We start from the raw sequence: 23,322 nt of genomic DNA, 5'->3' as shown, positions 1-23,322 counted from the left end.
AATCATAAATCACATTTATTCCCACATTAAATCAAAATGAAACACACATTTCTAGGACTTGAACTTTTGAACCCTTTCCACCTGACTACACTTTCAACCCTTCCCCCATTCCACATTCTGCCAGTTACCATAGAAAAACTTCAGAGAACACCTAACTGAGCACACAGGTGAAAAGTTCATCATACATTGTTGCAAATCAAAACAGCAAGTGTGCTTGACGCTTCAATATACCCGCTTACCTTAAGTAATGTTCATTTCTTTTACTTTTTCTTAACCAATAAATAACAGACATTTAAAAAACAGTAAATTGCACCCTAGTTTTATAGCTAAAAACATTTCAAACAACCAATCACCACTCTGCTTTTTTCAAAAGTCCACTTATCCACCATTTTAGAAAAAAAAATCTTCAAACTGCCCTTTCATTTACAGAAACCATCTGAGTGCATACAGAGTATGGATTGTGGGACACAGCTATATTTTTTGGAGTGAAAGGTACGCACAACAGAAAGGAATTCACAAAGACCTAGGTTTACCAAATGTAGACATTAAATGGATTGGACAGAGAGGGTTAAAGTGGCACCAATTTATACCATTGGTGAAATCATTTATGCATCTCCAACACCCTGACCTCATAACTGTGCACTGTGGTGGCAATGACCTAGGCACTTTGACTGGGGTAGGTCTGGAAATGTTTATGAAGGACACCTTTACAGAACTGATGTCACTTTTCCCCCAAAATACCTTTGTCAATTCTAATGTATGTCAAAGGCAAAAATGGAACTGGTCCATGCAATTTTGTCCACAATTTGAGAAAGCTAGGAAACATGTGAATAAATCTGTTTCTGCGTTTCTCTGAGACTATGGAATGGGGTCCATTTACCCTAACAATCTGCATTTCAATATGCATGGCATCTGTTATGTTATGTTATGTTATGTTATAAAAAGCTCTTCTATAGCGCACGGCTACTCCCAAGAGTGTCCCGGCGCTTTGGCAAAGAGAAAATTCAGACAATGATACATAACACAGTGCTCTACTCAGGTGGCACAGATTTTACTGTGTAAAAAGCCACGTCTTTAGGTCTTTTCGAAAGGCAAGCAGATTAGTCATTGATCGCAGAGCAATAGGGAGCTCATTCCAACTGCGAGGGGCCAAATAACGAAAAGAGTGGCCTCCAGTACGGGCACGCTTAATTATGGGGACAGTAGCTTTAGCTAGTTGCGCGGACCTCAAAGACCTCCTTGGGACATAAAAAGCCATCCGTTTCCGTAGATAATTAGGGCCGATGAGATGAAGGGCCTTATAGGCCAGAGTCAAGATCTTAAAAGTGACTCTCTTGGCAATTGGAAGCCAGTGTAGTTTCTCAAGCAGCTCAGATGCATGCGCCCTTCGCGGCAGTCCAAAGATTGCTCTGGCGGCCGAATTTTGCACAACCTGCAAACGAGTTAAAAGATATTTGGGGAGGCCTAGGTAGAGGGCATTCGCATAGTCAAGCCGTGACCCTATCAGGGCTTGAACTATGATTTTTTTTGTGTTGAAGAGATATTAGTGGGAGGAATTTCCGCATCATCTTCAGCATGCCGAAGCACTTTCCGGTCAGCCCTATGACCTGGGGTCTGAAAGAAAGGTCTACATCGCATAAAATGCCCAGATTTTTGGCTTTTAGCGAGGTTTCCCTAGGCGGTGCCATATCCCGTGGCCACCAGGACCTCCACTCAGGATTAGGCGGACTTCCAAAGAAAAGTAGCTCCGACTTATCAGAGTTGCATTTCAGGCTATGTCTCTGAAACCACTCAAACACGGCTTCTAAGCACTCCCTAATCTGATTGCTGTCAAAATCTTCACCCTTGTTACACGTGAAAAGTAGCTGGGTGTCATCAGCATAGGATATGATCTGGGCACCAAAAGATTCCGCTACCTCCGCCAGAGGGGCCATATAATTGTTAAAAAGGCAAGGGCTAAGAATGGACCCTTGCGTGACCCCTACCTCCAGCGGAGGCATTTCAGCGGAAAACGGGGGTGCCCAGACCACTTGCCGGCGGTTGGTAAGAAATGACTTAAACCATTCCAACACCGTCCCCCGCAGACCGATCTCCCATAATCTTGAAAGGAGACCGACATGTGGGACGGTGTCGAAAGCCGCCGACAAGTCCAACATGACCAAAATCGCTTTCCCTCCACCATCCAGAGTCTCTAGAATGGCATCAGTTATCTCTAGCAAGGCTGTCTCTGTGCTGTAATTCGCACGGAAACCTGATTGAGAGTCGTGAAGCAAGTTGCTATTCTCTATGAAGCTGGTAATAGAGAAGTGCACTTGTTTCTCAATCACCTTGGCCATGGCTGGAAGGAGGGAGATTGGTCTATAATTCGCGTGAACAAGGGAATCAGAAGTTGTTTTTTTTAGCAGCGGTAGAATTAGGGCGTGCTTCCAGGCCGCTGGTACCTCGCCAGATGTAAGGGAGGCATTGAGCAATGGGTTAAGCGGAGTGTTGATTGCCGGGGCAACTCTTCCGAGGCAGGTGGCAGGGCAAGGGTCTAGCGGCGAGCCTGATTTTAGTCGGGTAAGCAATTCAAGGGAAGAGGCCAAGGATATAACCGGGAAGTCCAGAAGCAGCGGCCCTGATTCTTTCAGAGGTGAAGGTGAAAAACTCCGTTGACAAGCTCTGGCACTAACACCTATACTAGGAAAGGAATCTTGGATGAGCTTGATTTTGTTGACAAAGAATTCACTAAGTTGGCAGATCCAAGCTTCCGTGTGAGAGTGATTCGGAGAGCTCGCAGCAGGGGAAATGAATTCCTGAACAATTCTAAAGATTTCCTTGCTCCTGCTGTCAGCTACGTCAATTCTGTGTTCAAGGTAAGTTTTTTTTGCATCCAGGATTTGCTTATGGTAAAGGCGAATTAGTCCCCTGTATTTGATTTTATCTTCAGGAGCATACCGGTGTCTCCAAACTCTTTCCGCCCTCTTACAATCCTGGCGCGACTTGCCAAGAAGAGAAGTGAAAAACAGGGGGCCGAAATATGTTTGCTCTCCGGTTTGCCTGTCTTGCCAGGAGCTAGTTCCTCAAACCTAGATTCAAGCCATTTCTGGACCGATACTAAATCTTGCTCCAGATCCCCGAGTAGGGGGCATGGGTATTGGTCAAGAGCGGCCGAAAACATTTCTGCCGTCACTCGGTGGAAAGGTCGCGACAGCCTCTTCGTGTCCTCCATTCCTCTAACATTGGGCATGGCCAAAAAGGAGATACGAAACTCTATTAAAAAATAGTCTGACCAAAGAACAGGATGCAGTGGGGAGGCCTCTAAAGACCCGGAAAAAAAGATCTGATCGATTGTGTGGCCTTTAGTATGGGTCGGGCTGCAAATGAAAGGAGACAGGCCCAGTGGACAAGCTATATCAAGGAGCTTAATGGTATCAGGGTCGGCGATTTTATCCATGTGGAGATTAAAGTCTCCCAATAGGAGACAATACTCAGATCTTAAACACATTACAGAGAGTACCGCCTGTAGGTCCTCAAAAAACGAGCCTAGGGGGCCAGGTGCTCTGTAGATGATGATCCCTGTGCAAGTATGACGGGAGGATAATTTGAAAGTGAAGCCCAAGGCTTCACTGCCTTTGATGTTGTCCACCGGGAAGGTTGAACAGGACAGACTCTTGTTGGCAATTAATGCCACCCCACCACCGCGACCCACCTCTCTGTCCTTCCTATAGATGGTATAGTTAGGTGGGACAGCCGAGGCGATGTCAGGGCTAGAGCATTCATTAAGCCAAGTCTCCGTCAAAAACAGACAGGAAGTTTTTGAATCCGATATCAAATTCCAAATGTCAGTAGTGTGTTTACCAAGAGATCTGGTATTAAGAAGATGACAAAGAAGTTGAGGTGACGGGGGTGCAGGCCGAGCAGCTTGCTGCTTCGGCAGAGCCCAGCCACACTCAGCACAGCCCTTCCTGAGCGCACGACCACCTGGGAAAACATGATGACATAAAGAAAAAGGTCCACGTAGCGCTAAAAGCTCAGTGGAAGAATAGGAGAGCATCTTTGCTACTGAGATATCTTTGACCGTCAGACAGCAAACTACCGACCGTCAGAGTCCCCCGCCTACCTCGCCAGCTTCCGAGACGCGGACGAGCGCAGACGGGCGGGACTCTGGCACGACTCAGGCGCAGAGAGGGCGCTTCCGCTGCACGTCACCGCTGCGCGTTGTAAGCGGAGCTTTAAATTGGCATGTCCCAGTGTCCCTGAGCGCTAGAACGCTCAGAGATGGCGCCCACAGTTCCACTCCCTCACAAAGATGGCGCTCACTGCCCCCTGCCTCCCCGGAAACCGGACCCGCTAAATAGCGGTGAGGTAACTCAATTACTGTGCAGGTGAGTGGCCAGAAGACCCTGTACTAAAAACAGGGGAAAATATAAACAATAATAAATAAAATCGAAAACGGGAATTTAAAATAGCGTAAAATGCTGTAACGCTCGATCAGCGCGCACACCCAGCAGCAGAGCGCTGCTGCAGTACTTATCTTTAATATCCAGTAGCCAGCATCTATAGGAGAGATGGTGTACATTTTACAGGTGAGGGGAACTGAGTCTTCCTCTTGAACTTTAGACCCTGCATCGGTACCTACTTGTAGGTACTAAAATCTCCCATTAAACACAAGGGCTCTTTTTAAATATTTTAATTTTTCTTGGTTGTATATGCTCACGGAACAACTTACAGACTTTGCACCGTACGTCGTACGTACGTGCATGGTACGCGCACGGTAAATCGGTTGCCAGTAGGTAGTTATAGTTAGGACCTATTATCCATAGGCAATCCGCAATATTTTATTTTGAATAACTTTGGTGCCGATTGTCCAGCTCCGGTCCGCTCCTATTCTGAAAGTTTCATGATGATTCATCAAGCGGAGGCCGAGAAAAAAGGGGTAGACACACACTGACCCCCTAGGCCTGCTCAGGGGGTCCCACAAGGACTCCAAGGGCCCAAATGTTTGTATTTATTTTTTTAAAATGGCGGGATGCACATAGGATCCACGCATCCTACTGATATAAAAAATAAGAAACACGTGCTAAATATTGTAATTTTTCCTCGGCGAGCCAATCCCGGGGGCATTATTAAAAAAAGTAGTGTGGGGGTCCCAATCCCCCTACACTACCCTGGGGACTGCCACCCCCGAGTTAATATATGTGGGGGGCTCACAGGGCCCCACCCACAGCCCCGGGGACCGCCACCCTCCAGGGCTTGTTCAAAATGGGTGGGGGGCTCTCAGACCCCCCTAGCCGCGGGGACTTCCACCACCCAGGGCTTTAAAGCATTAGGTGTGAGGGGCTCTGATGCCCCCTAGCGCCGGGGACCGCCACCCCTGGGGCTCTAATTTAATACATGCGGGGGCTCACAGGGCCCCCCACAGCCCCGGGCGACCGCCACCCCCTGGGGCTTCTTTGAAATGGGTGGGGGCTCTCAGGCCCCCAAGCCCTGGGGACCCCTACCCCGGGGATTAAAACAATTGGAAACGGCAACACTGAGGCCACCCAGCCCCGGGGACCGCCACCCCCGGGGCTTCTGAAAAATGTGGGAAGGGGGCCGCACGCCCCCCCCTGGAGCCTTGTCTAGGCCCTGGGGACTGCCACCCCCCGGGCCAGCTCCTGCAGTGTCCCGTGGTGCCCACTTATTTGAGATGTCATCAATGATGTCATCAGTGATGTCACTGACCATGTCATGAATGATGTAATATGTGACATCATTAGCAGTGTATTGCGGGCGAGCGACTAATAGTTAGTACAACTAACTATAACGCGAGAATTTCAATGGTTTTGTACAAGTGAGAAATGTCCAACTAACTATAACACCCCTAAAACCTATGTTTTTTTTGTGAATATATATATATATATATAGATATAGATATATATATATATATATATATATATATATATATATATATATCTATATCTATCTATATATATATATATATATCTTGCTGGTGAGGCTGAGAGAGGTGGCGGTTACCGGTAGTGCCCTTGGGTGGTTTCAGTCTTTTCTTCAGGGCAGACAACAAACTGTGTCCCTCCCTTCTTACCAATCCGCCTTTTCCACCATCTTGCATGGTGTTCCTCAAGGCTCGGCAATTAGTCTGATTTTATTTAACATCTACATGAAGCCCTTGATTGCGGTCATCAAATAATATACCATTAAAATCCTTAATTATGCTAATGACCCGCAGCTGATTCTCTCTTTGGAGGGAGATCATTCAACTTCTCTGGAAGCATTCAATAATTGTCTGTGAGATACGGCGGGCTGGCTGAAGGCGAACTCCCTGCAATTTAAAACAGAGGTGTTCTTCTGTCCGAGGGCCAGGGTTCAATCTGTTCTTCCTTGCAACTTCTGGCCTTCTGACCTTTTTCCATCGGTTCAGCCAGTGAAGGCGGTTCGGAGCCTGGGCGTCATGTTTAACAGCAATCTCAACTTGGAGGCTCAGGTCTTGAAGATAGTGTCGGGTTTCCTGGCCATTATTAGAATGCTAAGGAAAATCCTTCCTTTGCTGCCTTCCCCAGCTCGGGCTGAGGTGGTGCGTTGCACCGTGCTCAGTAGGTTAGACTACTGTAACTCGCTGCTGCTAGAGTCCCTTAACTATCTTATGGACAGACTTCAACGAATCCAGTCTGCTGCGGCCAAGTTAGCCCTGGGGTGGCCTACAAGGTCTTCCTCCTCTAAGGCTCTGGCGCAGTTGCACTGGCTCCCGTTGAGACAGAGAGTTCAGTTTAAGTTGCTCTCTCTGGTGTTTAAAGCCCTTCAGGGTTCGGGTCCTGTCATCTTGCAAAGGACGTTTGCGTGGCATGTGTCGGTCCTTAACCTTCGTTCCTCTTTGGCTAGACTGGTAAGGATACCAAGGTTTAAGAAAGCCAAAGCAGGAGGCAGATCATTTGGTGTGGCGGCCGCAAAACTGTGGAATGCTCTTCTGGTCGAGCTCAGACAAACCACTGACCTCCTACCGTTTAGGAGGAGATAAAAAACATGGCTATTCCCAAAGTCGTTTATTGTCACTAGTGTTGTCCCTCCCTCTGTTATGAGTCTGCCAGCACGAGGATGCCTGTTAGGCGACAGTTCGATTTAGAAGTGAAATAAATAAAATAAATAAATATATAAGCATAAAAAGCATACACATAATAAATTAGAACAAACTGAAATTAATTTACAATCTGAAATAGCTCTCTAGGTATACAGACTTTTACCAGACCACAATGATGTTATTCCAAAATAATTATGGTAACCCAACATTGGTGTGATCAAAACAGTGACACACAAACAATCAGGGAGATTCTGTGTCCTAAACTCTGCTGTTATTGTCTTAAAATAGTTGTATTAATGTTATTAATGGAAGTGTTGTATCTCTCTTTTCTTCTAGGGCAAATAGACAGCTCTGGCATTCGGATGTATTACACCCCATCACTAAGAGAGCATGATGTTGGCATACTAGTAACAGGGATTACAGAACGATTTTTTAACTTCATCCCACCACAGGCAGAATCATTCAACCTTTACACAATTTGCAAAACGGATCTTTTCAATCAGGTGAATAAATGCCATGTATTTGTTGAGTCAAAGTCTGTTGTTTACCCTGAATATTTAGGATAACATACCTGCATACTAGAACTTTGAAGCCCCATTACACTGCTAAAGCAAGTGGAACTATTGTGCCACTTTTCTCTTTAAAACAATGTGAAGGAGGCAAAAGCCTCAGTGGAGCACTTTTTTTTAGAGAAGATGATATATTTTAGGGAAACATTTAATAGGTTTCTCCCTACACTTCATTTTTTATTTGTTTTTAGTGTTTGTTGTGTACCTGCTAATTGTGAACTACCATAAAAATTAATCCTAATGAGGGGATTGTCTAACTGGTAGAAAATGGGTATTCACTAGTTTGTTCACCAGTTTGAAGACCAGTGATTCATAGAAACTAATAATGAGGGAGAGATTGTCATCACCAGTATGGATGTTACCTTAGCTCCTATATATTTCCATTGCTTAGACTAAGCTCTTTCACCTGTTGTCTGCCTGCAGGTGTCCATATTAGTGGTTGAGTGTCCAGGGAACTTGCTGGCCCACTAATTCTGTTTTATGGATGCCATACAGGAAGTGAAACTTTGACCAAATACATTGTACAGGTCATGAACCTGTGTGGGTCAGTGGGATGGATTTTGATTTCAGGTAGGGTTAAACAATATTATTGAAAGTGGGGTCATTATCTCAAAAAGCATTATCCTCTCTTTTGAGGTTAAGCATCCTTCAAAAACATCAATGATTGAGGTAGTGAGGGTGATTTACCAGTTCGCAGTACAGTTCATAGTGGCAGTTAAATAAAGAAGATTGGAAAACACCTGGAAAATTGGAACATGTTGTTAATGGTACTCTAATAACAACTGTTCCTAACATCAACTAAAACTTTAAAGATAATATAGGTCTTGACTGCATTCCATTATTCTGTTGCAATACATAAGTAGCAGTAATATATTTGAAAACATATCATTTGAACAATGAAGAAGCATGGGTGAGATTTTGTACAATAAATCTCTAGTATTTGATGTTCAAATTATTTTACAACTTCCAATTCCCTATTTTTAATTTCTAGGTACATTTCTCTGCAGTCAGTAGTAGATGCAACTATGGGGTGTTGATCTAATAAGCTAACAATCTGTAAGGGCTTCTTTGACCAAACCTAAGTCATAGCCCACTTTATCTCAGACTAAAACATTCTGGCATTTGGGACCCACAAATAATCATATAAATTATTTAACTGGCAATTCCTATTATATTTTTACACTATAAAGTCCTTCAGTTCTCAAGAGATTGCCTTGGTCAATTGCTTCTTCATTTGCATTTGGACCATTTCTACTTCTATGTCCGCATGTTAAATCATTTTGAAATCACCATACTCCCAAATAGACACATCATCATCACCTCTTCATTTGTTCCTTTTGAGGGAGTCACAGTCTAGCACAGGACATGACTTTAAAACAATGTGGAGATGAATAACACAAAGCTGAAATTACATAGTTTTCCATGGTTTCAATAATCATTTGAAGCACAATTAATTAGTCTCATATCAAAGCTTGGGAGCTCGAAGCAAAGATAAAGATTGGCCTCAGGTTTAAAAATCAAATAAAGCTCAGATAGAGTGAAAGAAGTCTTGTTATGTGCCTCTCTGAATGTTTTCTTCCATGGGGAGAAGGTGTAACCTAATTGTTTTTATCAAAGGACGCTCACCCACCACTACCACTGGTGGTATGCTCCATACTTGGTTCCTCACCCACTACCCTACAGTGTTCAGGTGGGCTCAAAGATGTAGATTAGTAGAGCTCTGTTTATTTTACAGTGACACAGAATCTTATATTAAAATTGCCTAAAGATGATCCATATATTGTTTGTGTACTTCTTTATTTAGGGTATGCTTGCAAGGTTATAACCAACACAGGATGTCCTAAGAGTATACATGTACAAAAAGTGTCGACAAGTTTCATCAAATAAAAATTGCCTACAAAAATATTGGCTGGATTTCTTCAGCGCCATTGACTAAGATCTCTAACAACTACTTTGAACAACTGGACACTGTGGGCATCATTAAGATGGCGTGGGGACTTTTTCTGCCCTCCATCCTGACGGAAAACGGGACCGCCTGTCATATGTGCGGCGTTCCCTTGGGTGAGATTAGGATGCCCCGCCAAACTGGTGGGCGCATCACGCATTTTTAACATTACTACGGGTGGTGCATTGAGCAGCACCTGCCGCAATGGTACAAATGCACTGTGTGGAAAGGCTGCTCTCCGCCTGCATACTAATATGGATGGCGGTGTCTAGCAGACACCGCCGCCATATTAAATTATTTTCCACCCGGTCGAAGAGTCGACCGGGCGGATAAGCGTTGGGTGGTCTTTCCGTCTGCTGAGGTCCCCCACCATACTAATGGGGCGGGGGAAAAGGGTGGCGGGTGGGGAAGGATGTAGGGCAGATCGCTCCCGACATGCGGGTGGTGGTGTTCAGCCCTACATACTAATGGAAACCTTTGTGTGTGGCTCCATGGTTTGTGCACCTGTGATAAATTCTGCATGCCTATACCAACCATATATGGGGAACTTTGCTCATCCTTAAATCTGTGAAGATAGGTAGAGAGACACGGGTTACTGTTCATAAGTCATTTTTACATGAACAACCACTTTCCTTTTAATCTTATATCATGTTGAAAAGCAGACACACACTGCCTTAGTGATAAGATGAGATCACGTAGGTACATACAATCACGTGTGAAGTGAACCTATGTGTATAAAACATGCAGACAAAACAAAAGCAAAACTAATACCTGGATGGTGATTGCTTAAAACCCAAAGGGTCTTACAGGTGGGAGGGCTCTGAAGCCACACTCTACAAAGGAAAGAACTGTACTCATTATGAAAACAGGAATAGAGTCCCCCCATCAAGGAGGATTACTTCGTTATTGACCTACAAGCCTCCTCTCAACCTGCATATTATTGTTTGTGTAGGGTGCAAATCTGTAACGAAGATTCTCCTGTGTAACATGGGTTGTCATGAAATGTGCCTATGCCACAACAAAGTCAGATGGATTTGTGTGTGTTTGTTTTCAGGTTTGATGGGAAATGAAGTTCTTGTTGGAGTATTGCTCCAAAGATCAAGCATTTTCATACATATCGCTATCCTGTATTGCAAAATCTGTGCGTCTTTTTTGAGACTTGATTCAAATTATACTGTGTGTGATAATGGTTGTAATATTACTAATGTAATGCATGAAGTAAAGATTCTGCTTTCTGATCCATATCGCCGTGATGTCCTGGCTATATGGACAGGAGATGTTAACTCCGCTGGGTCTTTCTTGACTTGACTTAATATTTGTGATCACAGTTTGAAGTTTTCACGGTTACATTAAAATGCAAATCCTTCACTTTGTTGGTTGTGCAAATATTTTCCGAACAAGTTTTATCACAGCATTTTGCTTAACTATGCTGCATTCCTGCCCTGTCACTTTGGCGTAGGGCAACCCTATGCCAAAATACCACAAATAAGCCCCTTAGTCTCTTTCTCTCCTCTCAGCAATATCTCACAGAAACAAGTGAAAGAGAGCAAAGCTCTTTCTGTGTGCTGCATGTATGTTCTTCAACTTGTGTTTATCAGGAATATATTCTCAGATGATGCCTGTTTCTCTGTTCCTTTCAATTAATAGTTCTTTACACCATACACAGAGATCGCGCAATAATCAGGCCACACTGATGTTTAACCCCTTGCCTGCTGCCACGATTCTGCGCCTGTGCGGAAAAATCGCGAGTGGGCGGGTTTATGACAGCCCCCAGCAGTCATCAGCACACGAGCGCCTTAGTGCATGACGGATGGGGGCCGTCATCAGCATGCAAGGGGTTAAAGCGTTAAAGGACATTTATTAGGACCAGGCTGCACAAAAATAAACAACCACAATACAGTAATTAACAACAACTCCCCCCCAACATCAACTCATCCTTCATACACTCCGGACTCACTTTCCATTTCACTCCATGACCCATTCCGTTCTTTATCCCTGTCTTCCGATCTCTCTTACCATCCTAGCATTACTCTCATGCCTCCAGTCCCCCCCATCATTCACTCCTCCCCCCCATGAGAGGTGGGTGCGCCTGCTAGTGACTCCCCCACCCCTCTCAATTACCGCCAACCAGGGAACCCCCTTTAAGGTGGTTACCTTCCCCCCCGGAACCTACTGTGCATCTTTCGCCTCCATTCCTTCAAGTATTCCTATGACACCATATTGCCTCATTCCACAGCTCGTTCACCACATCTCTCACTTTCATCATATAAAAGGCATTTCCTATTGTTGAAATATTCACACGCATCCCTAAAAAGCTGTCTCTCCTCCAGTCATAGTCCAGAGTGCGATATCACCTTAATGTCTCTATCCTCGCAAAAAACCCTCATAGCTCTGTTCAACTGCCTTTGAACTTTCTCAACTGCTTGATCACCCCCTTCAAAATCCTTCTGGGGACAAATTCAGTCCATGCAATATAAGTCCCAGATAATTTCTGCTTCATCACTTCCAAGTCTCTTTGCATTAGCTGTAAGAGCGCCAACCCCAACAGCTGAATTGTCATTGTCCCCCAAATAGATTATCAAGAGATCCAGTCATCATTTCTGTGTGACCATCTTCACAAGCCAGGGCAATAGTGCCCCCCATCGCATCCACCCTTTCCCCCACCAATGCACCTCATGTTGTTGCACTCCGAGTCCCAGGTTACGGCCGTACACCTGTTGCTCTGCATATTTGGAGACCCAGTGCACAAATGAATGCCTCACAATCCATCTGACCATCTTGACTCCCGGGCCATCCACGCAACCTAAGACAAGAAAAAGAAATTAGTACACATCCTGAAACACAGCTTCCCCTACACCACACGGTCCCACATTACCCCAAAACCCAGACCAGGACCCTACTTCCGGAGTTAACGCTCACAAAACCGAGACTTCCACCTGCCAATCTGCCGGATCCTGTCCCATGACCAACCCAACCATGCAGCTGCCGTCACCACCCCAATGCGGAAAGAATGCATTCCAAATCCCGCCAGGTTCAGCCCCAACCTGTTCAATGCCACATGCAAGACAGGCAGCAACTGTGCCACCGTGACTCTAGCCCCAGGCGCATGACAAAAGATCTCACCCACCGTTGCCGCCGAGGAACCCAGAAATGCCCTCCACTCAGCCACCGGACACACTTCCTCCCAACTAGCCTCACACAGCCAAACCCACTTTCCCGTCCCCAACTAATCCGTTTTAGACTGACCCAACCAAATCCTCCCACGACCCGCATCCAACCTGATTACTTCATACCTCCTGCCACCTATGGCCCTTGTCCCCAGCAATTCAGAGACCCTGAAAGCTCCAAAAAACACCCACACCATGCACAATCAGAAAATACAAACCTCAAAACTGTCATAACAACATAATGGTAAGACCTCCACCAACTTAATCAACAAATCAACAGTAACAGCTTCCCTCAACATTCCTTCCCCCCTCTACTCCCTACCCGAACCCCTGAGCATCCTACCTATTACCACATCTTTGGTAGGGTCAAAATCAATAAACAAAGTCCCATAGAATGACAATCCCACCAATTTCCCCGCAATGGTCGCAGACGACAACCCCTCGTTCATACAATGTTATACAAACTGTAACACCCCTTGCTCCACTACTGCACGATCTCCACATGTTGCATCTTCTTGCTGCCATTCCATAAAGGAGCAGAATTTAGCCCATCCCAGCCTTTTGGTCCACCTCGTTGAGTCTGCCACAGATTTCTCCACCAGGCCTAACACCCTCACTCCCCCAAGGCCCAGACGCCGGGCGGCAGTCTGGTCTTGCACTGATCTGTGCCAATCTCCAGAACCGTTGCCACTGCGAACGAGACAGAGCAACCGCAATGTCATTATTCACTCCAGTGACATGCTTGGCTCGAAAAACCACATTCAACCTCAGACATTGCAGCATGAAACTCCTCAACAAACGCAACACTCTCAAATCTCTAGCCCGCTGCTGGTAGATCAACTCGACCACAGTCATATTGTCCACATGGAAAAGCACTGACCTGTTCTGAAACTCCGATCTCCCCACTTCCAAAGCCACCAACAAATGGAAAAAACTCTAGAAACGCAATGCTCCTTCCTGCTTCACCCAATGGACGGCCACTCCTCAGCACACCATCTGCCAACCCAAAAGATGCCAAAAACGGCTGTCCAGGCTACGTCAGAGTAAATTTGGTTCTGCCAGAGCATCCTTTCCTCCACATAGTCGACTGACACCCAGTTGAAAACAGTGAGTAACGTCAGCCATGTCTTTAAGTCAGCCCGCACTCCCATGGAATTCCGGACCCTGGGATGTGGTAAGACTGCCCCCGACATGCCGAGCCACCTGCAGAACATCCGTTCAACCCTCAGCACCCTACATGCGAAGTTCAGGAAACCCAACAGTTGCTGCACTGCCCTCAACGCAATCCTCTTCTCACCAATCGCCCACAGCAAACACGCTTGTATCTCCTCCACCTTTGTCAGTGGGAGGCGAGTCATCTAGTGAATGGAATCCAGCTCAGTTCCCAAGAAAGTCAAGCAGCAGCTGGGCCCATCTGTTTTTTCCAGCGTCAAAGGGACTCCAAAGCACTGCGCCATCTCCTGAAACTGTGACAGGGCCCTGCCACAGTCCCCTGTGAGATCTTTCTCAAGGAAGAGAAAATCGTCCAGATAGTGAGTCACGTCATTATGCCCGCTAATCTTTGTAAACATGTGCTAAACATCTCGAAAAGCGCACAGGAAATGGCAGACCCCATGGGCAAGACCTTGTCCACGTAGACGGCCCCTGCAAACTGCATCCCCAGCAGAGCAAAATCCACCTGATGAATTGGTAGGAGGCGGAAAGCAGATTTGATATCACACTTTGCTAGTTCCTCCCTTGGCCCACACCCCCGCACAAGGCGAATTGTATCATCCACCGATGCATAGAGTACCCGTGAGTCTACCTCTGCAATGAAATCGTTCACGGACTGTTCTTCCGGCCAGGCGAAGTGATGTATCATGCAAAACTCACCCTCCTCCTTCTTTGGCACTACTCCCAATGAGGAAATGATCAAATGCCCACGGGGCCCGTAAGCAAACAGCCCGCCACCCTGTCTTCCAACACTTCCTTCTGCAATTTTGCCGCCACCTCTCCGGGCAATTCTTTAGCTGATTTAAGATTCTCTGCCCCTCTCCAAACCCTCGGTCCCTGGTAGCCCACTCGAAAGCCCTCTGTGAAACCCCATTGCAACTTCAAAGCCACCTCCCTGTCTGGGTAACACGAGAGCCACGGGGCCATCACCTCCACCTTAAACGGAGTAGGCGCCCTTCTGTCCCGGCTGCCCCCTACCCTTCGCATTTGTGTTTCGCCACTGCTCTGAAGACGTGACCAAGGTGAAACATTGAGTGACAGCATGCCGGCCTCCACATTTGGAGCACTTATGCTTGAACTTACAAGGGTACCGTGAGCAATATCCCTTGTTGTAGCTCCAGCAGGCACCGGTAGTGCTGGTGCCCGGCTTAGCCGATTGTGTGGTGTATCCTGCGGGTGTAGCAGCCCCCCGCTCTAGACTAGGCAGGCCGCGACGGAAAGACCGATAAGGGACCAGCAAACCACTGGCAGTGTGCCTGGACGCCGACGAGTGCGTCAATGCCATCCACTGCATCCACAGCTCCTGATCAGTTTGTCGAGGTTCACACTAACCCGGGCCCGGAACGCCTCATCATAACTCAACCAAATTGTTACTGCGTCTTCCTTATAATATCCTTGTACTTCAACAGGGGGATAGCCCTATCTAAGTGCTTTTCGCAATATATACTTGCGTAAATGAGAAAGGCAGATGTCCAATTCTCCATGCTCACTGGCACCCTGGGTCACCTAGTCAGCTCCCATTCCTCCTCCTTAGATCCTTCCTGCGCTTGCACTTCCCTGTGCAAGAGCTTGAATATATCTACGTATTCATGCTTCCAAATCCTACTCTTAAACTTATCCGATAAGTGGGACCCCAGGAGCCTGGCCAAACCCATGCATGGCAGTTTCTTCTGATGCTTGTCCTCCCCCTTTCTGTCCTTGTTCTCCTTCCCATGAGTCTTGTCCTCTTTCCCTACAGGTTTGTCAGTCTGGACCCCAGCCGTCACCACCGCCTTGCCTGTCGCAGCTATGGGCGCCCGACACACCAGCTGCCACTCCCCCTGTGTCCCGCACAGACCTGTCCCCCACACCCACAGACCGGAAAGCCTTTTTCCAGCCCTCCTTCAGGCCCTCTTTCCAAGCAGACCACCAAGTCCCTTCACCTGACAAAGGCATCCGCGTCACTCACGACTGTCCTTCCGAGCTGCTGGCCTTAGTGGTAGGCGCTTTCGCCTTGCCCGTCTTCTTCTGTGAGGCCTGTAAAACACCAAGACCACTGTTTCTCTGCACCCCCTGTCCTGTCCAGGTCATCCCTCACCTCCCCGTCTTCCAACTCATCACTCTCAGAACCATAGTCCAACTCCAAAACAGGCTCATCTGCCACAGGCTTCCACACAACCTCACGTACTGCACCACAGACAACACTGTTGCCCGCTCCCATGCTGGAGGGAAGGCCGCAGCAGAGCCCCCTGCTGCTTCGCGACAGCATCCAGAGGCTGTCTTGCACCCCACCGAAACTGCCACCCCTTTGCTGACCTCCGCCAGCTGGGATCCCCCCTACCCCCAGGTCGCTCCAGCCTGGGTGGGCTCTGGCATTGTCGGGCCTCGCCACCATCCAGGCCATCCCTGACTGCACTGACTGCACTGGCTGCACCCCTCTGCCCCCCACTGGCTCCCGCCGGGCCCTCTCCACTCTCTCCTTATCCTCCTGCTCCACCCATTGCTCCTCTTCCGAGGTGGGCATAGGGGGGCCCTCTTTTCATCCCAGACTGCCCCTGCCCTGAGCGCTTCCAGTTCTGCCCACTGAGCCTCCGACTCCTGTACCAGCTGACGCTGTTCCCTGATCCTGGCTTCCAGGTCCATGGCCTCCCACCTGGGCAACAGGGGTGGCCAATGCCCCCTAGGCCCTACACCCTGCATGTGCCCCCAAGAATTAATTGCACTGGGGGGCCACCCACCCCAAGACCTTCCAGCCCCCAGGCACACCCTGATGCCTCTTTCCTCAACCCCCTTTAGATCCGGGGGCGAGATCGCCGGCCCCCAAAAGATCCATGGGCATGCCCCCCCAAGAAACCCAGCCTCATCGCATGCCGCCTCCTCCCCCTCACTGTCCACCCAATGCTCAGCCACTTTTAAACAAACAGGGGCTACCCCCACGGTCCCCAGCCCCCCCTCCCGCACGGGCACCGAGGAATGTGTGTCCTTCATAGAGTGGAGGCCTGCCCTTGCACCCCGCCCCCTCTTTCTGGGCTAATAGCCTCACCCATCCAGGCACGGAGGAAGGCTCTTGCGCTGGCCTCCGCGCGATGCTCCTCTTTCCCCTGCGCCCCGCCCCCTCCCAGGAGCATCTTGGCCCTGCGGTGATGGCTCCTCCAGGCATGCCATCACAGCCACAAATACATCCGCGGAGGATGCCCGGGGGACCCGCTCGAGCCCCACCCATGCCTCACTATGGACCCTGGGCGTCAACAAATCCTCCGGCCCGGCCCAACCCAGAACCCTCAAGGTCTTACTTACCTTCGCGGCTGACACGTTGGTCATAGTCCCACGCAAACCGCCGCCGCAACACCGCAAGTGGACAACACCGAACCGCTCCACCGACCAGTGGGCCATGTTGATATCCAGCTGCAGCACGTAGAAACCCCCAAAAAAGCCTACCTATCTTCCTAACATCTTACAAAATATTACTCCACCCGAAAATGTCAGAATGTAGGAAGAGGAAGTCGCCTTCCTCTCCTGCATTCTTATACCCACACCACTACCCACTGCCTGGCCCTACCCGCGCGAACGACCCCAGGGGACGACTAAACTGCGTCTTCACTTCCCCTGCGGCCCTGTATTTACACCTATGCATTTTAGAACCATATTTGGCAGATGTATACTTAAAATATACCTGCAATATTGCGACGGGAACTATGGGCCCCAATTTTGTGTCCATTTCCTCAGGGTGCGAGAACAGAAACCCCTCCTACTGACGTAAGGCAGAAAAATGTCAGCTTCCGCATCAGTGTAAATCAATGTACATGTCAAGCTCCAGCCACTGAATTATCTTTAGGTTGGGTGAATGAGTTTATTGCTTTTCGATTGACTCATTATTTGTATTCCCACTCATTCAGTGAAAGTTAGTTTTATGGACATAAATCATGCTCGTTCTACAGAGGGGACAATGTTCAGTGAACCTTTCTCTCTTTGACCAGAACATTTTCACCCATAGCAACCACCCTCTGAGATGTCCCTTGTTTCAGCATGAGCTAATCTAAATGCGGTGGGCTTTGGGAGTGGCTTGAAGCAGGAATGCTGATGTGCAGCACTGTTCCCTGAAGACATGTGTCCATTATTGTTGTAGATGACTGACCAGGTGATTCCAGATATGCAGGTGTTTGCTAGCCTCCTCCATACTCACCTGACGGGAACAGCAGTACAGGTGGTTCAGTACAGGTAAGCAGAGCCGTGGTGTGTTGGCATCTCCAAGGGTGATCACTAAGGATTCTGATCATCAGCATGAAATCAGTAACACAACAATACAAATGTGTAAATATTGTTTTATTATCGTTAGAATTTACAATTGATTCTCACAATGCAGACCTCAAAAGGATTTCACTTTTTTGTGTTTCTGTTATCAGACTTAAGCTTCATCAGTCCAATGGGACTCAGAGTTTTCATTATTGAAATTTTCAAATAAGGTCATCAAGGTTGCTTAGCAACTGTTGAATATGAAATGAGAGGAAAACCGCACACTGATTGTCTTGACCCTGCATGAGCTCACCCTTAAATAAAGTAGATGCAGTATGGGAAAATGACCTACTTTTGGCAAATGACACTGGAGTCCAGGCCAAGAGGAAGGCCTTCTTTACCAGTCACCCAATGTCAGATGTGTTAAAAATGGGACTTGATACGATCCGGCACTGCTGCTAGAGATGTATCAATTGCAATAATTATTGCCTATTCCAAGCTCAAACAATAAGCATGCGATGCAGATTTGGGTAATTACCGGACCAAAATCTCCATCTCTTGGTATTTACTAGGAATTCCTGACCCCGGAAAAATAGGCAGGGCTGATATGCTGAAATTCTGTGGGGGTTTAAAAAGTTTATAATACACTGTAATTACCGGGTGGCATACAATCTGCACAACTCATAATTTAGATACATTCACTAAAAGGAGTTATCACACATATATAACTTGACTTGAACCCTTGTAGTGGAGGCACATGATTAATCAAATAAAACTGTTCCTTGGTTTCAAGAAGTATTTGATTTGTGTTCAGATTTACTGCATATATTTTATACAATTTCATATAACTAGACAAGGACAGAAATATATACCAAATTTACTAAGAGAAATACAAAGGTATTTGTGGAACAAATAAATGTAACTTTAAGTGCCACATTATTCAACAGAATCTTATTAATTAAATATGGGCTAATTACAAAATACAATGGAAAGTAATAATTACATTTGTAGACACTCATACATCCAATACAGAAGCTATAATAAAACTAAAATATGTGTCACCACTTGCACAAACATTTGTTACATAGTATTAAGAGGCTTCAAAAAAGTGTTGAGCAGGAGTCATTTTAGGGGCTTTACTTAAGTAGATATATGTGCCTGTTCCAGTAAATATAAGTCAATCAGGTACGGTTAACACCCCTCTAAGTGGTGGTAATGGATGTAATACCTGACAAAATTTTTTAAAAACTGAGGAAACAAAAATCTAATTAATAATATTAGCATTTTATACAAGATATCCACAATATTCGGAATGTGCACAATACTTTCCCAAACACTCTTACAAAATTCTAACATAAGTGATATTAATATACATATATATATATATATATATATATCCACAAAAAAAGGGCTGCCCATTTGAGGAGCCTCGGAGGAAGGTTGAAAGTCTTTATTGCAGGATTAAGCAGCGCAGTACAGAAAACAGAGTCTCTCTTCAAGAATAAAACCCAACGCGTTTCGAACTGGAAAGTTCTTGCTCACGGGCTCAGGAAGTGCAATTGGCAAATGTTTGAATTGGAACGCCCTGATAAGTACATCTAGCCCCGCCTCTTTTTGATTGCTGCATAGCATGCTGGGGCCTGTAGTTCCGCTTCGTTAAACCCCAGTGGGTGCTGCCATCTGACACCGTAGTAATCCATTTATAAATCCTATGTAGGTGAGGATGATCCCAGTTGTGACTAAGCTGCTGTCTTTTTCGATCCTGTAACACAACCTTTAGCCTCACAGTGCTCCGCACTTCGAAGCGCTGAATCTGCCTAGAATCAGTAGCGGGTTCCTCGCGACCGGACACTGTCATATATATATATGATGTTACAGAGAACAGTCTTTGAGTTTACAATGCCAGTGTACTAGAGAGACCACTAAAGTGTCACTGTATCATTGATAAGGAGTCAATAAATAATATTAGGAAACTAATCTGATGTAAGGGCACTGATAACAAAACAGAACCACTGAAAAACCAAATCTTGCTCCATTGAGCAGGGAAATTCAGTCACAGGAAATTCTTCATTCAAGAATGCACCTAAAATATCTTAAATGCTTCTTGACTAACGTGTGGTGATGACTATCTCATGATTTTCTTTCCTAAGAATTAGATTTGCTTCTGGAGCAAGCAATTGTATGGCTGCTAGGTTTATACATAAAAGATTAGGTTATCAACACACAAAGGGCAAACATAACTGGGCATGAAAGTACAGATTCCAAATATTATTGTCTGAGAACTTTTGTTATGTTATTCATGTTGGTGTCCCTCAAAGGATTGCATGTAGCTGAATGGTATTTGGGACATGCTTATTGGATCTGAACTTGTGGGAGCTCATCAAATGTTGGCAGGTGTAAATTAATTCCAGAATATAAACTTCATGAATAGAAAATCTGTGCTATCACATTTAGAGGCCCTATTTATTAAACTTTTTTCCTGGAGCCATTATGCTGTCTAAGTCTAAGTGAAAAAATCCTTTAAATCCAGCCTAAATATAATGTTTTGAAGATGTTTTACAAATGAGAAAGTTCTTAACAGTCTTTCATATCCATAAGAAATGGAACCCAGACGGGATTCTTAAGCCGAGATATATCCTATGACTACAGCCTACAAGAAGCAAGATACTTGCCTGAAATCATGCCAATCAAAATGGTAAGTGCATTGCCTGAGACTGAAAGAACTGTTGTTATCACTGAACTAGTTCATATGGGACGCACTTCTTCTGGGGTTTAATTTGTATTACATTCCACAATTACACTCATGCTTAACAAGCTGGTCAATCAACCCAATATGCTGAATGAATTTAATTCTAAAGTATTTCTACTGCATAAATTCCTAATTACACATGTCAAGCAAAGTATTAACAACTGAAATTAATACAACATTACAGACTATTGGTACCATATGTATTAAGAGACAGGCCATAAAACAGTAAATAAAAACTGTACACCAACATTTTGTGACCTGTCTGTGAATGTGCAGTGTGTCCATCTACTAAAATGTCACGTTGTAAAATCTGAAGTTGTAAGGGGTTGCAAATTGACTCACTGAATCAATATTGATTAGACAGATCACCATTTGCAAACCCCTGTGATTGGCTACAAACACAGAGTTGTTGGCCTTCAAGGAACAGCAAACCACGATTCCTGTGTTTGCATTGACAACAGGGATACTTCTTTTTAAAGCAGCTCATGTTCCTTAAAGGTATTGGTGCTGCTTTAAAGAAAGAAATGTCCGAGGTCAGATATACTAACATTTTCCATCATGGCTGCACCATTTTTATGGCTCAACGATGAAGCAAAATGGTATTAGATATTTACAAAGTCATGTGAGGAGTGATTTGTTCCACCTTGAGTTCCTTTCTAAAGAAATGTACCGCAGCAATGCGTCTCATGGGTGGAGCTTGGGCGTTCCTATGCTTCCATCTATAGATTTCACACAATCCCAGATTTACAAAAAAGGCCTGTGCTTTTAAAGTGTTATTTATATTTTATGAAGTTGTAAGTGTTTTTTCCTGTGCTTTTATGGTCCTACTATCACTGTATAAAGAATCTTTTGATTTGATTTGATGAGTGGGGTTCTCCACCTTGACTGTAATCCCTAATAAACTCCAGACCTGAATCCTCAAGCTTCTGTTTCAGTAAGGACCTTTTAGTTTCTTTGTAATACCAATTATGTATGTATATACATAAACCTCCTTCCCACCATTCTCTTAGGTCTGTTAGGCATTATCTTGAATTATCACTAAGCTCTCCACAGGATCAATAATTTAGAGGTTATTTAAAGTTTGGCAGACTGGTTATCATGGACATATGCACATTATTGCTATCTCTGCCAAACTGAAGGTCTGTTTGTAGTTGAAAATACCATCATGTTTCAGCTGGTGGTATCCTAGATGGCTCTGCCAGTGGAAAGTTTAGACCAGAGGCCTAACAGACATGTGCCATTGGCCTAAGTACCTCAGACTGTCTGACTTATTTAAGTTCTGATTTGGGAATTTGCTTTGGAAAAAACAAAAAATGTATTGAACTGTTTTTGAAAAGCTAACAAGTTTGCTGAACAGGTGCATGATATATTGCAGCTATTCAGCAAGAATATGTGACATTCCTATGCAAATATTTAAAACCCATGCTTTTGAAACACTGTTTTTACATTGCAGCTACCATTACAATGCATGAATTCACAACGCATGTCATTACAATGCATTTTTAGAAACTACATTTACAACGCATCCCATCACAGCACATTATACTTTTAGAGCAACTGTAGGGTAAGTGTTGGATAGTGTAAGGGTAAAAATTACTATTCCCACTCCAGTTAGTGCAACAGTATGGTAAGTGTTGGATAGTGTAGGGGTAACAATTACTATTCCCACTCCAGTGAATGCAACAGTAGGGAAAGTTCTCTTCCAGGGGATCCTCATCAATAGTCATAAGCATTAGAATATTCCCGCCCATGCGCGGGACCCCGGAAACAATATATTATATGTGCCCCACATATATTATAGACATATATATAAATATATATATATATAAAAATAAGCAATTGCAGCCAAATAAACAATAGAGCTGGAATATGCAGTGAAGAATTTCCACAATACAGTGAATTCTGTATTAGAAACATGAGAAACAACACCAATGCTTGTTTAGAAACTGTTTTAATGTACAGAAAACAGTAGAAATTCTCATAACACACTGTAAGCATATACAGCTCCCAGGCTGCATTGCAAAATCCCAGTCTAAAAAGACTGAAAAGCTAACCTGTAGCTGAATGCACTAAAACTGACGCTGTGCCTTTAAGGCACCTCTGTCCCTAGCTTCCCATCATGCCTCAGGTGTTACAGTTAGGTCAGTTGTTCTTTCCGGCTCCTTCAGGAAGGACCCTGGATACACAGCTCCACACTTTTCTGCCTTTTTCAGTCAGAAAATCTTCTAAAGAACAATTTTTTTGATTTACTTTGACTTTTCACATCGTAGTCAAGTAAATAACTGCTTAGCAGTCAATTTTTTGTGAGGTTTTTCCTTTCAGGATGCCCTCACTTTTTGATGATTGCCCTTCTTGTGGCCACAAGAAGGCAAAAACAGACTCTCATGAGGTCTGTATTTTATGCTTGC

At 45.4% G+C, this 23,322-nt stretch overlaps 1 protein-coding gene across 1 annotated transcript in view; it reads left to right on the top strand.

Annotated features, from left to right (window-relative positions):
* LOC144767799 (DBH-like monooxygenase protein 2) overlaps positions 1-23,322 on the top strand; it is a 274,266-nt gene that overhangs the window by 185,538 nt on the left and 65,406 nt on the right. Inside the window, exons 7-9 of the mRNA XM_078651178.1 lie at positions 7,397-7,563; positions 18,059-18,150; positions 20,764-20,860. Of these exons, the coding sequence (XP_078507304.1) occupies positions 7,397-7,563; positions 18,059-18,150; positions 20,764-20,860 (356 nt within the window). The remainder of the gene's footprint in view (positions 1-7,396; positions 7,564-18,058; positions 18,151-20,763; positions 20,861-23,322) is intronic.

Source organism: Lissotriton helveticus, chromosome 7 (genome assembly GCF_964261635.1).
Source record: "Lissotriton helveticus chromosome 7, aLisHel1.1, whole genome shotgun sequence".
In the NCBI taxonomy this organism is placed as follows: domain Eukaryota; kingdom Metazoa; phylum Chordata; class Amphibia; order Caudata; family Salamandridae; genus Lissotriton; species Lissotriton helveticus.
The sequence above is the reverse complement of the archived record's forward strand: the minus strand, read 5'-3'. Positions and strand labels throughout refer to the sequence as shown.